The sequence below is a fragment of the Cucurbita maxima genome, unplaced genomic scaffold, assembly GCF_002738345.1.
Source record: "Cucurbita maxima cultivar Rimu unplaced genomic scaffold, Cmax_1.0 Cma_Scf00021, whole genome shotgun sequence".
Taxonomy (NCBI): Eukaryota; Viridiplantae; Streptophyta; class Magnoliopsida; order Cucurbitales; family Cucurbitaceae; genus Cucurbita; species Cucurbita maxima.
Window position 1 is genome coordinate 3,756,171 of NW_019272037.1, and position 16,031 is coordinate 3,772,201.

The following is a 16,031-nucleotide window of genomic DNA, read 5'->3' on the forward strand; positions in this document are numbered from 1 at the left end:
ATTTTCTATTATTTCTTTTCCAATATTTTGCTTTAGTAGTTATTATAAATGTTGAAAATTCATTTTTAGAAATGTACCAGTTGAGAAGGAAATCAATGCCATAGAGGCAGGCGAATAATATTTGTTAGCAATGGACTTGAACGGTTACAGATTCAGCTGTTACAGAAAACTATCATTATCATTAGATTCACAATTTGCTTATTCAAGCCAAGAACTCTTGTCTTCTGTATTAAGAAGCTGCTGCTTCTTGTGGTTATTTTGAAGGGCATTTTCAAGCTCCTTGATACGTGCTTCAAGTCTCGACTGAATAACATCGTGCAAACGCAAGCTGAGTTCCCTTGGTGACACTGTATAGTTTCCAGAGTGAACGGTTGAGTCGCATGCTTCTTTATTAGCCTTGCTCCACCCACAATTTTCTCCACTCAACATGTCATTCCTCAACTCACCTTTTGCAAAATCTTCTTCAAATTCTGGGCCAAGCTGCACATAATCATTTGATCTGTGATTCTAATATATGAAACTCATGACTCAACTAACCATATCAGAATGCTAACAAATTGGGGCCCCGTTACCTCATCGTCATCGTCGGGATAGCTCTCTGTGCCTTCGGTGCTTATATTTAATCCTAACCTCTCGAGTTCCGCTTCCAGTTCGGCCTCAATTCTGTGGATTGATTCAGAACTTTGCTCTGCCATATGCTTGTATAGCTCTTCAGCATTGAAGTTTACTGTGTAATCCATGACATGTTTTGGAGAAGATTCATCCACTGTTTTCTCAGAGAAGCCATTACTATAAGTGTCATTACTGAGCTCCTTAAGCGTTAATGAGTCCTTCATTTCAAGTTCCTCTTGAAGATCTTCAACCAAACTCTCGGTTTGCTTTAACAATTCTTTCAACTTATGAACTTCCCTCTTATTGGATATGAAAGAATAGATTATGCCAATGAAAAATCCAAGATATAATACCAACGATTTATCCGGGCCACCTGAAAACATAAGCAATAAGCATAAGTTAGTAATCTAACGTGAGATCCTGCCCCGGTTGATAAGGGGAATGAGTGCCAGCGAGGGCGCTGACCCCGAAAGGGGGTGGATTGTGAGATCCCACAACGGTTGAAGAGAGGAACAAAACTTTTTTTATAAGGGTGTGGAAACTTCTCCCTATCAGACACGTTTTAAAACACTGACGTCGATACGTAACAAGTCAAAGTGAACAATATCTGCCAACGGTGGGCTTGGGTGGTCCGGACCAATCATTAAAGTCGATTCATTTGGTGAAAATATGATGCAAACTAGTACCAATTCGAAGCTAAAAATCCATTTAAGACATATTATCGATGAATGACGAGTTTGAAAAATGGCTACTACACCTTTAGAATCGAAGTGTTCCCTGTTGGCCATTTTGTTGGAACTTCTCGACTTTCTTTCCCATTCCTTTCCTGTCTTCTTATTACTTACTTTATCAGACAGAGGCCCAAATGGCAGTTGAGAAACCGCACATACACTTTCATCAGCATCAAAATGTGATCCCTTGGGTAGCTTATGTTCCTCCAGTTCCACAGCAATGCATGGACTCAAAGAACTCTGATGGGCTGGAAGGCAATCTTCTTCATAAGTCAGAGGTTTGATAAGATCCCCATGCAAGTATCTACCTTTAGCTGTGCTTCTGTTTCTTGAAGAGGCTGTCCTTCCAGAAGAATTGCAAACTAAGATTTCAATGTTATTAGCCATCGTGTTGCTTTTGCTGCTTTCCCCGACCCGTTCTTCAGAGTTCAAAGTCATATTTGGTGTAGAGAACACATTGGAATCTTGGTGACTCCCAAAAAGTCCGAGCTTTCCAATTTCAAATCCTCCACTTATGCAGGCCAGCTCTGCAACTGAAGCAATGTCTGATGGGTTCTGATCTGAAGATGTTCCTTCCATTCCTCCATGCCCAAAAACATCTTCATATCGTTTCTTCCTTTGTGAAAATTTGCTAAGCAAATGATATGAGTATTGAGGACTCGCCAAATTGGAATCCCCAAAGGATAACTGTGATAAAGAACAATCCCCATCCTTTGATTGATTCTTCCAGTACTTAGCTACGTATCCAGCACCAGTAGCTGCTGCAACAATCCACAAATCCATTGAAGTTTTCTGTTCTTTCTTTTTTTCTTCTTCTTTCCTCCAATCTCAGATGGAGAAATCCACTGCAAAAATGACCCAAAATCAGTTTATGAAGACTCACCTCTTTTTTGAGAGAAAATAGCTTAACAATCTAATGGGAAAACCACTTGCTCCATGAAGAACAAAATGCTCAAACAGCAATGAATATACCCACTATTATCATATGGCTGTATTTATTCTGGTTGAGTTTATGGTTTTCTTTTTTGCCGTCCACTAATTATCTCCATTGTCTTTTTGATCGAGGTCCAAACTATTTTGAGGTGCTATGAAGTTTGTTTGAACATGCAAGGCGCTAGCATTTCGCACGTGTCGTGTTTGCAGCAATATATATCTGGCCAGGACTGGTCAATCCGGAAACAATTTCGAACTAAACGTCAAGGGCCTCATCCAGCATCACATTCAATTTAGTTTAGCATTCAAATTCAATGATTCTATCTAATAGATTTATTTCTAAACCAATCATTTGAATCTGATGATTTAGAAAGTGGTCTTTCTGTAGAGACGCCAAAATTTCTACCAAAATGTGGCATAAAGCAATGTCAAAAGAACATTTACGAATCAATTTCCCTTTACCCAAACCTGAGTTATTGCAGCGAATTATCCCATGCGTACGTACATAAAATATCATACTGAAAATCACGAGGTTTCTCAGAAAACAAAGCAAATTCAAGCATTGGAGCTTAAGAGAAAATCAATTGATATCTAAACAAACTTGGTTCCCAGGATGGAATTGGAACTGGGTGTATTATTACAAAAAAGCTCAAAAGGCAACGTCGTGATAATCAAATATCGCCTCAAGATCTTAGTTCACCAACCATTGGGTGAACCAGCAGAAGATCTAGGTAGGAACTAGCCCTCCAATGCTGAAGCTCCAGATATAATTTCAATCAACTCGGTGGTGATAGATGCTTGCCGAGTTCTATCACAAAGTAACAAATGAAGTTCAGTTTTACAGAAAACAAACAAATAAATAACACGGAAATGAGTAAGTTTCTATAATTGATTCAAGTGAGATGAGAAAAAAAAAAGATAGTCGGATAAGTTAAAGAGTTATAAGAGACCTGTTATAAGTTAATGTGAGGCGATCAAGCATGTCCCCAGCATTTCTGCTTGAGCTGTCCATTGCAGACATCCTTGCACCTTGTTCACTGCAAGCATTTTCCAATACGGCGTTGAACAGTACCTGTTGAGCATGTATATAATTTTCAGTAGTTACATAAATGGTCAATGAAATGGGAAATGGCAGCAGTGAGATGTCCCTGCCATAAGTTAATATAAGAGATACAAAATAAAGAAGAAAATAAACATTATTGCATAGAATTTTTTTTTTTTTTTTAATGAAAGGAACTCATTTTTCTATAATGTATCTAGTTCTTCTCTTCTTTGAATTGATTCTCATGTAATTTTGCAGCATCCTAGACCAACAATCATATGGGCGAGAACCATATACCAAAATTACTTCATCACTTGTTCATCCTCAAGAAACTACTATTAAGTCATGGTGATCTGATTAATGTCAGCATTTATAAGGAAATGTTTTGCCTAAGAATTGGCTCACCTAAAATTATCAAAAACCAGTAAATGGCAATGATAATTTCAATACAGTGAGACCTAAGAAAAACGGAGGAATGAAAAAGCCAACTGACTCATATCTTCAAAATCACAGTGTTTCTGTGTATTAATTAATCCTGAATTTGAACCGCATGAAACTTCCTACGGATTAAAAAAATAAAATTTCTAACCTGCAGATTTGATTTAGCAAATAACCATGATGATTTGAACAATAAACCAATGCCTCGTTACAAAAATATAAGAGGCTGTAAGGGTGAGCTTACACAAGAAAACTGGAATTCTGCTAGGTTTTGGAGAACCTCAGACTTTGTCTCGCCACCTTCAATCTCATATAAATCCAGGTCACCAAGCCTCCCCCCAGATTCTGCCTCCCTTTCAACAATCTGAAATGCAGAACGCACGATATTCACAAAGGCGGCAAAGGGCAAGAAATTTAAGAGGGGGGGAAGAAAAGGTCAGTATGTAAAAAACTCCAGTATTCTTATTACCTCAGGGGACAGCACGGTAGATACTGTAGGCAGAAATGAGACAACTGACTGGAACTTGTTGAAAACAATCCTCAGAGCATCATATTCTACGTTCTTTAGAATATCATCAGCTAAAACAGAGACCTAAAAGTGCAAAAAGGACAGTAAGAAATGGGCATTTCAAAATGTCAAGGAAGGTATCCCATCACACAAAAGTTTGAAGATTTTACCAAGCCAGTAAAAACAAGAAGTGCACTTTTGGAAACAAAAAAGAAATTCACTCAAAACTTTGGAAACATCATTTTCAGCAACAATGGATCATACTCATGGCCTTATCTATTGTTACTTATCCTACACTAATATGAAAACTTCAAATCTACGGTAGAAGCCCCTACATATGGAAGCATAGGCAAATAGACAGAAACATATACTCATGAACGAACAATGAAGATATTATCTGTGATGAATTATGTGGTATGGTTAACTAACTTGAGTATAATTTAAAGGATTCTTCTGCAGCTCAGTGATGATGACTTCTATGTCCTTCTTGGAGTCACGTACTAACTGAGCCTTTGCCTTCTCTCCCAATATAGCATATTTTGTTTCCTGTTCAGGACCTATGAGCAGAGTAATTACAAAATTAGTATCTTATTTACTGTAGTCTCACACTGAAAAGAAGGATAGGATAAAAAATTATTTTTGCAAGTAATACCAGAATTTATCTTGCGCAGAGCCTTGCTTATCTTGACAGAGGTAGAATTAATTCCACCACAAAGACCTTTGTCAGAAGAAATGGTAACAATGACATTCTTCTTTACATCAACACCTATGTTTCCAACAATAAATAAACCATGAGTATGATGTGTACTTTGACATAATACACATGGAAAATACAAAATAAGTAAAAAAAAGCAATTAATGTGTCAATATAAAGTAGGAAACATATGATATATACATACTTGGAATATCCCCAAGAAGTGCAGTAAAGGGTTGCCAAAGGCCACGAGAATTTTCAGCACGCACTTGAATTGCCCGAAGCTTTGAGGCTGCAACCATCTTCATTGCCTTTGTAATTTTCTGGATATTTTTCACACTCTTCATTCGATTTCTAACTGTAATCACATGTTAAAAAAATGATAGTAAATCATCAATAAGTAAGAATGATAAAACAACAGAATAATTGTCGAAGAAATGCCAGTTGATTAACAGGAAGCAACGTTTTTAACAAAAAAAAAAACATAAAATAATATATATAAAAAGAAATAGCAGATCCAGAGTAAATAGCACCTACCCACTTGAGTGGAGATAGAGCGCACACCAAGAGGAGCTTGTTCCCTTCACAAAAAACACATATTCAGGATTAGTGATTTATGTGCAGAGAGAGCTTCGGCAGATATTCATATTTAATGATAAGCTAACCAGAAAACCCAGTGTAGTATGGCTCTCTAAAGATCTAAAAAACCGCCATAAGCTCTCCAACAAAAAAAACGTTATACTTACACGCATCTTTATTAATGGAAGATCATTGTATTTTTCAAAGAAAAAATCAACCACGGCATATTTCAGAAAAATTAGTAAAGCATTAGACGCTGCCCAACCTTAACATAAAGGGTTCAGACAGATACGTACAACAAAAATTAACAAAAGAGAGGTAACCCTTAATTTATGAAAATAAAATAGCAATTACTTCAGGATTTCATCGATCAAATGAAGGAACTTTTTGGGTCCAGAAAAAAACATCCTAATCACGAAGAATCCGTCGCACAGATAAACGCAGTAGGGCAAAATAGAATTAGGGTAAAAGTGAATACTCGCAAACGAGGGAAGACCGGAGAGCGGTGATTGGTTGAGAAGAGATCACGGTAGCGAACCGCCTCCCCTCACGTCTTAGAGCTGCCATGGCCATTTCTTCCTAAAGCGAGATCGGAAATGGAAGTTGAGGAAAAAGAAAAGGTAAGGCCGACGAAAGGGTTTCTTCTTCTTTTCAATAGCAGCGAACTCAAACGCTTCTCACTCAGTTTTGAGAGTTTTTCGCATCGAGCGGAGGCGAGGTCAATATTTACAGTTTTTGTAAATGTATCATATGCATTCTTCTTTACCCAAAATACCCCCATTAAAGTTTCAGAAATATGACACAATCATTAACAAAATTGTAGGGATGGCCTTCTTGTAGTTATTGAGCGATGTCCTGTATTTTGGAGATTTGTATTCCATTGAACCATTTTCTCTTTTTTTTTTTTTTTAAATTCCCAATTTTTACAAAATTTCTGAGTTTTTGGTGGACAATTTTTAGTGCTCAATTATTTACCATGGCCAAAGTTCTTTAATTCTTTTTAATTTTTAATTTTAGAATTATAAATTATTAAATTTTGATATTGTTGGTAAGGTATTTTTCCAATTAGTCTTTAAAAAGAATTAAAATATTAAGTTAGAAAGAGAGAAACCGATCCTTTAATATTTATACCCACATGTAATTGTATACAACACTAATAAAATTTAAAAAATTTAGCCACAAAACTTTGATCTAATAAAATTTATATTTACATCAAATAAATAAATAAATAAATAAATAAATAAATAAATATTTTAAATTTTAAATTTTCTAAACACCTAAATATTGAAGGGGTGTTTCGCTTCTCTTTCGAAATAAAATTCATAGAAAGTTTGTCTTGAAGATTATGAATAAGAAATTGGTGTTTGAAGAGCAGAGCTAGTTTGTTTGTTCCAACTTGGCAAATCGGGTTACTTCTGTACTAGCAACTGCAGACAGAAGAGAGGGTGCAAGTGTTCGGACTTCCGAATGACTGGCAAGAAATATGGAAATAAAAAACCTATATTTGAAATTTAAAAAATAAAAAAACGGAAAAACTAAATTTCTTACTTGTGAAATAGTAATATTATCAAGTAAATGGTAGGCACAAAATAGAGGAGGAAAGTAAAAACGAAAATTGCAGCAATGAGGGGCAGGCAGCAGCAAGCGACTTCCATCAATAACTCATGCGGCCATGTTTCCAGAGTCCAATATATTGATTACTTGCATCGAGCCAAACGTAGTTTAGGATTTGGAACTCAAAATCACCCCAAAGCAAACCAAGGTGCCAAATCGCCCTTAAAAAACTTAGAAACAAAAGTTGTTAAACTTCTGAATCAACCTACTAATAATCCTAACCTCCGAGCAAAGATAGAACTGTAAACAGAAGCTAAGCTACACGTTAAATTCGGAGTAAAACCTTCACAAAGTTGTTTTCACTACACATGAAGTTTGCCAAAGAACCTCCACTTCCAGTGGTCGGTGAATATGAGTACGGCACATTTGTTGGTCTTCAACAGAAGAACTAACACAGGGTAAGTTCAATTCAAACTGTTTGTATATACCAAAAAGAAGAACAAAAAAACTATGTTATAGCCTTGAACTGTAATATTTGACATGCTAACTCAAATAAGTGTAGATATCTACGTACTGGAAAAGCAAACCTTGAATGGCTTAAACAGCCAAGTTGCTTCATTCACCTCAGAACTAACGACGCTCCTTTTTAATCCCTGCATTAAAGATTTGGAGATACTTGTCTGCAACTCTCTTGGGAACATCTTGGTCAGTTAAGCCAGTTCTGTTTTGAGAGCCATCAATACTAAATGTTGGCGCCATTCTCGAGCAATGCTCCGTTTCCAAGCATTTTCTGTCACTTTCTTCCTCTTTAATAACTGGTATAGGTTCAATCTTTACTTTTGACTGGGAAAGAGAATACAAGCCAGTGGCTGCGATTGGAGCAGGTTCCTATCATATGGTTAGCACAATGACAAAAAGAGAGGGATCAGACAAGATTTTTGCATCATCATAAACAAACTAAAGAAATGCTTGGTTCTCCACCTCCTTTTTTTATATGAACGGCAACAAGCAAATGAAAACCAGGAGGGAAAGGCTTGGTTCGGTAGCTAGGATGAGATATTTCTACCTGATCTTTTATTTGAGCAATCGTAGTTAATGCATTGACATCGGACTCCCTGGGTTTTTGTGACCCAAATTCTAATAGTAATCGCCGAATGGTAGAGTCTACATCCTTTGCAGTTGGAGACTTTCCAGTAGTGTTTCCACCCGTTATGTCAATTACCCTTTTAACAGCATTGTCTTCATCGTGCTTTCCATGTCCTTTAGGCGTGAATTCCAGCAGGGGAACTTTGGACTCACTTTCTACAGAAGAAACTGCAGAACCATATTCTAACATAGGAACAAGAGACTTGTCTTTCTTGATAGCACGGAAGACTCCGAAAAGGAGGCATTTAGCACTTAGCATATTAAGATCTGCAGAAAGAGTTGCACATATGTTATAAAGCGTGGTTAAAGTTTATGTCTAACTGCTACGAGCAGTACGAGAATACATGCTCGAATGGAGCTTAATTTGGACTTCATCATTTGTCAACTTTAACAGACAAGTTTTTAAAGCTTAACGTAAACGTAAACGTATTAGTATATTCACTACTAGGAGGAGGCCACTATATGCAAAATACAGTTGTGACCACTAGAACATATAAATAGGAAGAACAGTATCGACATTCAAACCAACGTGAGACTTAAGTATTACACTAAAGAATGCCCAAATAATGAATGTAAGAGCTTTACGCTGTGAGTGGAGATCCAGCTGTCTATAAGTAAATACGACCAACTCAGCACCGTCAATAAGACTTCTTATCAATAGATCTTCTCTCTCCATAAGTTCAAACAGGTAAGAGTTGTTCTTTCTGGACCTACGCTTTAATCAACATTTGCTTTACACGGCTATACAACAACAAAAATTGTAACCATTCAATCCGAAATCATAACAGACCTTTCAAAATTGTCGGCGGGAAAGAAGTACAAAGCAATATCAGCAAGATCCGGACATTCATCGTGAAACAGCTCATCCCAAATATCAGAACGACTAAGAAGCTTCACTTGAAGAATGGGAGGAATCTTCCTCGACAATTCATAAGCTCTACCATGTACCACACATGGAGGCTTTGCCAGGAATCCATCATAAAATTCACCGCCCATACGTGTATCAATAAATTGGAAGCCTCCCCTAAAGAATAGAAATTTCTGGCAGTAGTAAATAATTTTAATTTTCAGCGAATCAAATATATATAATGTCAGAAATGTTGCAACAATGGATATGAAGTACTCAACCATCAACAGTCACTGCCGAAGCACCATGTACTAAACTTTAAAAACTCCATAAAAAAGGACAATTTTGAGAAAATGAGATGCGATCCACTAAATATACACGCAAGAACTGGAAGCATAGATTACATAGAAAAAGAATTGGTCAGAGCTTCACTTATCATACAAAAAATACTAAATTGTTAGATCATAAAAACCTATTCTACAAAAGCTAAATCTGCTTTCGGTAAATATATACCCAACCCCAAAAGAAAGAAAGAAAGAAAGAAAGAAGAAAAATGGTCTTCTTCTGATCTTAAAAGAATGTTCGATGAGAAGGCAAATTTTCATGTGAACTCATACAACTATTCATCGTCCATTTTCATCCAATACGATATGCAGCGAGAAGCACAATATAACATATGCACTTGGCATATACTTAGAAATCACAACAACAGCAGTGGCACATGATATTTAACAAATAAGAAACTTAAATGACCAACTTATTCGAGCCAAGTAGGTAAAACACTGCCATAAATCATCCAATAAATTATCCATAAATTCTGCAAGGAATTGGAGAAAGCATAATTTTTATAAAAAATAGATTAATTAGATACAAAATTACTACATTTTCAATTGTATGCATCTCTTAAGTTTTTTAACAGGGTTTATCGATTCTAAAAATTGAAACAAAGAAGCGAACCATAGAGGAAGGGACTCACTTCCAAGAGGCGTGTAATGATGGGAGGCAGTCACGGTAAGCATGTATTTCCTGTGTCATCAAAGCATACTTCATTTGTTTTTGCGTATCGTCCAACTTAGTGAGAGGTGAAGGAACTTCTTTTCCTTTGTTGCCACGGCATGCATGTATTTCCTGGGTCAACGAAGCATTCTTCCTTTGTTTTTGCATATCCTCTAACTTAGTGGAAGGAGAAGGAACTTCTTTTCCTGTGTTGTAATTAATATTGGCAATAAAAATAAAGAAACAATAACATTCAACTAGAGATGGAAACCAAAACTAAGGGAAAGAGCTATATTGATTGGCTTGGGATTGGATACCATAATAATAACACAATTTAAGAGTTTCATTAAGATTGCAAAGCTCTTCTCTCTTACCTGTTTTTGTGACAGGAAAACCATGCCTTGACACGGAAGAAGCTTTAGCAGGTATATCTGTAACCTTCACCTTCGCCTTTTTTAATGTTTGTACTGGGTCTACTGGCATTGAAGGTAAACAAGTAGCTAATGCTTGTTTCTTCACACCACATATCGTTGGAGGCACCGTAGCAGAACTTCGTTCTGAAAGAGAAGAACAAAAACGCAAATTAAACATTCAATAAAACATAAGTCAGAAAATGAATAAAAAGAATAAATGCATGTGTCTAAAAGGACATGACAGACATGATTTCTGGCATTATAAGTTTTCATTTTGCACCTCAAAGGTTGCTAACTTTGGTTCACAAAAATAGCTCCATACACTTCTAGAGATTCATAACTGAAAAATATTATGTGACCTAGAGCATCATCACTAAATAATTTAGTTTTCTAGTGAGAAACTAAGCTTTCAGAACATAAATTATTAGACCTCGCATACCAAGGTCTAATAAGATCATTGGTTAATAAGAAGCACAGACTTCGTCTAACTTAGAAGTGTTGGGCATATCCTTTGAAGATATGACTTCACGTGCAGAGTGTGGAGTTATATTTTGGAGGCATTTGACTTTCAATTAAACCGTTATAGGGACCCAGAATAAGATCCTTGAGGAGTTACTTCTCCATCCATCTTTTAGGAGAAGGGCCATAAAAAATAAAAAGTAAAAATACTTGTTGAGCATATATGGAACAACTATTAACACAATAAATATGTGTTAAACATTAGTTGTACAAATTAAATATGGATCCAATGTTTGGTAGGAAAGTATAAAACATTTGTTTAAGCATAATAAATAGGCACAAACGATAATATAGAAAAATAATAACATGTGTCCATATACATGCTTCGTAGATGGACACACATAAAGTAACAAATGCAAGAAAGGATAAGAACGGGCTCAAGAACCTTGAGATTCTTTTGATGCTTGGAAATGTGGTCGGGGGATAGAGCTTTCAAAGCATTTTCTGGACTTAAATGTTCTTTGGGGTCCAAAAGCTGCGTTCAATTTTGAAGGTCCCTTCATATCTCCTGATGATAGCTTCCTTACTTCTTCAGTAGGTAAGAACTTCACTTTGCCAGTTTTAGCATGTCTTGGCATTTTAGGTTGAACCAGAGATCCTGAATCATCAGGACTTTTGGCCTCGTCTAATGTACAATTACCACAAAGCCAGGATTTGGGGACATTGCCACTTTTATTGGACATACAATAACTGAAAACAGAGAGATCGCAGCATATAATTATATAAGGGTAACAAAAAGGGAATGCTTATTAGGACATCGAATGGATATAACTATAAAGGACACTCAAATCAACCATATGAAATCGAAGGATCAAAGCACTAAATGGAACTAAAGGGATTAATATCACCAACGTTACAACTTCTTAACAAATTTTAGAAGCTCAAGCCTAAAGTTCAAGCAGTCAATTTTTCATCAGCTTTGTTAATCAGTCCGGCTAGCTGAGATTTAAAGCTAACACGATAAGACGATAACATATTCCCATCAAGTAGAGATCCTAGGAGTTTGTTTCTCCTCGGTATATCCCTAAAATCAACAAAATATGCAACACATTCATGATTCAACTATCTACAGACTACAATACAAAAATCAAGGAAAGAAAATGTGTTGAGGATTGTTGGAGTCTCACGTTCACTAATTAAGGGAAAGATCATGGATATATGTGAGGAACACTATCTCCATTGGTATAAAGCATTTGGTTTCAAAAGTAAAGTCATGAGTTTATGCTCAAAGTGGACAATATCATATAAATGTGGAAAGATTATGAATATATAAGTGAGGAACACTATCTCCATTGATATGAAGCATTTGGTTTCAAAATTAAAAGCATGAGAGTTTATACTCAAGTGGACAATATCATATCAATGCGGAGGGTCGTTGTTCTTAATATATGGTATAAGAGTCATGTCCTTATCTTAACTTAGTCATGTCAATAGAACCCTCAAGTGTTGAACAAAAGAGTTGTGAGCCTCGAAGATGTAGCCATAGTGACTCGGGTGTCAAACAAATGGTGTATTTTGTTTGAGAGCTCAAGAGAAGGAGTCAAGCCTCAATTAAGGGTAGGTTGTTTGAGAGCTCCAGAGAAAGAGACATTTAGGTGGTCGAACAAAGGGTGTACTTTGTTCAAGGGCTCCAAAGAAGGAGTCGATCCTCAATGAACTTGAACAATAGCAGAGGAAGAGATAACCATACAGATGTTCACGAACAACTTTGCACTTGGAGCAGGTTATAATCAGCTCTGCATAACCAACATCACCACAAACGTAACAGAAGTGATCCTGAAAATCAAAGTAGAAACGCAAGAATCAACATAAAAGTGGTTGAAAGCAAGTCTAGAATACAGGTGGAGAGTACTAGAGAAGTAGAAGCACTAAACACGTACAAATTGTTCTCAATATGGAAATGGTTCTTTACTAAAACAAATCTGATAGGAAAAGTGCCAAGCAGCCAGCCAACCTACGATTCTCATGAAATGGGAAGGTGAACTTAATGCAAAATGATAAATACACATGAGAAAGACAGAAAAATAGAAAAAAATGGGAAACAAAGATCTTTGTGTTTGCTAATTTTTCTATCACGTTGACATATGACAAACTGGAAATCAAAAGTTGGATTCATGAATTGGATATTGAATATGTTAGGACTAAAGACTTGTTTGGGGTGATTTTGAAAATCACTTCTATTATATTCAAAATCAGTCTGAAACAAGTTTTTAATCATTCAAAATTAATTTAATGTTTTATTTTACACTTTTCAACACAATTTCATAAATTAAAACTTATTTTTCTTTTGAACATGATCTAAATTATTTAAAATCAATCAAACATGTACGAACTCTTTAATTTGTAATACTACATTAAAATATGCAAACATATATGAAATGTCATTCAATTTTTTCACGTAGTTAACGCATACAAACGACAACGAAGAGAGTCAAAACCTAAAACAAATCGGTTCCAATATTCCACCGCAAAACACACTAGACTGAACATAAAGAGTCCAAACACAGCAGCTCAAGACAAACAATATAATATTCACGCAAACTCAGATTCTGACAACAAGAACAAGCAGGTAAACTCCTAGTTAAGAACATTATTTCAATCCAACAAAGCCTCGTCTTCTCAAGATGGCATACAGATACGAGTCTACGCACATTTTATCAAAAAGAGAAAGCGAAGTACAAACAGACCAGGCGATGTGCAGAAACCCAAACAACGCAACATAACGTACCGCCATTAACAGACACGGAAGCCCACATTCAACACCACAATAAATTATCGCCCGTATTCACTGCACATTCAACATCTGCTAAGGGCCAGAAAACAAAATACGAAGATGAGAATAAACGAAATAAATGAACTGCCTGCCTGTATCAGCAACGCCATTAAAATAGCATTCTTACGTGAGAAAACCAAACGATCATAGAAATCAATAGTTTAACGAGGAGCACCATACGGAAGCGGAAACAGAGGCATGAGATGAAGAACAAAAACAAAACAAGAAAAGCAAAGCAAAGAGATATTTAATGTGTAAATGGATGAACAGAGTTGCAGTATCAATAGCTCGCAGGCTGCATTGATGATTTGTTGGAGAATAAGCAGTGGAAGGAGAAGAAATGCGTTTGAAACAGAACTGACCGCAGATGAAAATTTGGGGAGGGAAACAATATAAATAAACTCCAAACAAAGTATGAACAATGTGATACGTCGGCGCCATTTTTTCGTGAGGGGCCTGTCGTGCTCCAGACGTGCCTCCATACAGGGGCCCACGTTTAATAAAAATAGGGTTAAAAATACTTTTTTGGTTGCTTCTTTTATTTTAAATTTTAAAAAAATATATCATTTTAAGACTTATTTCTGTTTTATTAAACACTTCAATCTCTAAATTTAGTTTGGATATTTTCTATAAGTTTATTTGAAATATTAACTTTAACTTTTACATAAATAATTATTCTCCATCAATTTTTCCATAAATGTTTCGCATGAAAATAAAAATATTATTATTATTATTTATTCAATTTTGATAGAAAATTATCGATTAATTTTAAATTTAATACGTTTTTTGTTAACCAATCTATTTTTCTTTTTTCGTTAATTGAATGGGTGATTCAGACCACCAAACTTAACCTAATATTCTGTTTATATATATATTAATAATGTATATGATAAAATTTGATATGTTTGGAAAATTTAAATGTAAATCATTAAAAAAACAGAAAAAATAAAATAATAAAACATGTCTTTGATATGACCTGTTGGCCTATTAGTGGAACTAAATCAGAGGCCTGCCAGTAAAAGACATTTTTATTTAATTACACGATTAAGATCAGCATTATTTAAGAAAAATAAATTATATAAAATAGCTGTCAACTTTTAAGTATATTTTAATAATACAACCGTGTGAAATTTCATTTTTACCCTTGAATTTTATTTTTGTGTTCAAAATAATCCTCGTGTCGATTTTTTAGTTAATACAAAGATAAAAGAGTTCTAATACGAAATTTCATTTATGTTTTTAAATTCACATTCTTTTAAATTATTTAATAACAAATTATTTCAAATATTTAAATGTTGAGTGAATAACACTATTTTACTATTATCTCTAAATTTGCTCTTTTTACATCCAAATTTAGTTCGTTATATTATATAATCAATTAATGAAAATGAACATAATTAAGATAAATAATAGACAAGCGGAGAAATTTGAGATAATCAATCCAAAACCTTATAAGAAAGGTGTTTAAATGATAATTAATCTAACTACTAACCATAAATATTTCTCTTTTGAGAAGCTGGCTAATTAATTAAGTACTTTCATTAATTAGTTCCCCGACAGATTAGCGTGGAGCTACATACGACGACGTTTGAGAGGGAGAATAATACATGACGTTGGAGCCGGAAACCGCCGTGGCTCTCATCGGTGGTGATGCCGGCTCCAGTGCTGGCGCCCCCAAAAACTCCGGTGGGAGATGCAGTATTGGGAAGGGAATTGGTAGTTGTGAGGGTCGATGGTGGTGGCCTTGTGACAGGCGATGTCATTCCCGGTACTGTTAGTGGAGTTACTCCGCTGCCGCCATTACTGCCACCGCTAACGCCACTAAAACAACAATAGTCATCATTAATACCTATTACGTTCAAAAGAAACTCGAGAACAATTTTGGATTGGGTTCGGGTTTTGAAACAACGGAGCGTCAAGCAGAGAAGTTCGACAAGAAACACAGAACAGAGAAGTCCGACGAGAAACACAGAGGTGAGAAGTCTAACGGAAGTGAAACAGAGCACTGTGTGGAGAGACAGTTGATAACGACATCCAACGAGGAACACAAAATCAAGGTCGAATAGAGAAATAAAAAGTGAGGAGAGAGTCTAACGGAGAAATAAAGAGGGGAGCGACGTCGAATCCGACGACACTCAAAGATGATATGAGAACTTAGAAGTTGAACGATGACACAGAGAAAGTCGAGAGGAGTCGAACGACGAAGATAAACATTGTGATGTGAGACTGTGAGTGCAAGAGTCGAG

General features: G+C 35.8%; 3 protein-coding genes across 9 annotated transcripts; all 3 read right to left on the bottom strand.

Annotated features, from left to right (window-relative positions):
• Positions 1-116: 116 nt before the first annotated feature.
• On the bottom strand, positions 117-2,409 carry LOC111495744. Of its 2 annotated transcripts, XM_023145909.1 has the most exons (4): positions 2,320-2,409; positions 1,370-2,188; positions 575-985; positions 117-494 (listed from the first exon to the last, which is right to left on the bottom strand). In XM_023145909.1, the coding sequence occupies exons 2-4, from the start codon at positions 2,124-2,126 to the stop codon at positions 199-201; spliced, it is 1,464 nt and encodes a 487-aa protein (XP_023001677.1). In that variant the 5' UTR covers positions 2,127-2,188; positions 2,320-2,409; the 3' UTR covers positions 117-198. The 2 variants fall into 2 exon arrangements, with proteins under 2 accessions (XP_023001677.1, XP_023001678.1); XM_023145910.1 differs by lacking the exon at positions 2,320-2,409 and having other exon boundaries at positions 117-480; positions 573-985; positions 1,370-2,304.
• Positions 2,410-2,762: 353 nt separating this feature from the next.
• Positions 2,763-6,269, bottom strand: LOC111495315 (ATP synthase subunit gamma, mitochondrial). The gene is made up of 9 exons (XM_023145293.1): positions 6,016-6,269; positions 5,496-5,539; positions 5,164-5,316; positions 4,917-5,030; positions 4,694-4,821; positions 4,226-4,348; positions 4,001-4,120; positions 3,227-3,348; positions 2,763-3,084 (listed from the first exon to the last, which is right to left on the bottom strand). The coding sequence occupies exons 1-9, from the start codon at positions 6,108-6,110 to the stop codon at positions 3,015-3,017; spliced, it is 969 nt and encodes a 322-aa protein (XP_023001061.1). The 5' UTR covers positions 6,111-6,269; the 3' UTR covers positions 2,763-3,014.
• Positions 6,270-7,057: 788 nt separating this feature from the next.
• On the bottom strand, positions 7,058-14,181 carry LOC111495374. Of its 6 annotated transcripts, none has more exons than XM_023145378.1 (10): positions 14,037-14,181; positions 13,741-13,800; positions 12,703-12,788; positions 11,398-11,702; positions 10,455-10,637; positions 10,061-10,286; positions 9,028-9,261; positions 8,823-8,947; positions 8,158-8,516; positions 7,058-7,979 (listed from the first exon to the last, which is right to left on the bottom strand). In XM_023145378.1, the coding sequence occupies exons 2-10, from the start codon at positions 13,744-13,746 to the stop codon at positions 7,722-7,724; spliced, it is 1,782 nt and encodes a 593-aa protein (XP_023001146.1). In that variant the 5' UTR covers positions 13,747-13,800; positions 14,037-14,181; the 3' UTR covers positions 7,058-7,721. The 6 variants fall into 6 exon arrangements, with proteins under 6 accessions (XP_023001146.1, XP_023001152.1, XP_023001151.1 ...); XM_023145379.1 differs by lacking the exon at positions 14,037-14,181 and having other exon boundaries at positions 7,153-7,565; positions 7,679-7,979; positions 13,741-13,818; XM_023145381.1 differs by lacking the exon at positions 14,037-14,181 and adding an exon at positions 12,893-12,966 and having other exon boundaries at positions 7,153-7,979; positions 13,741-13,818.
• Positions 14,182-16,031: the final 1,850 nt, after the last annotated feature.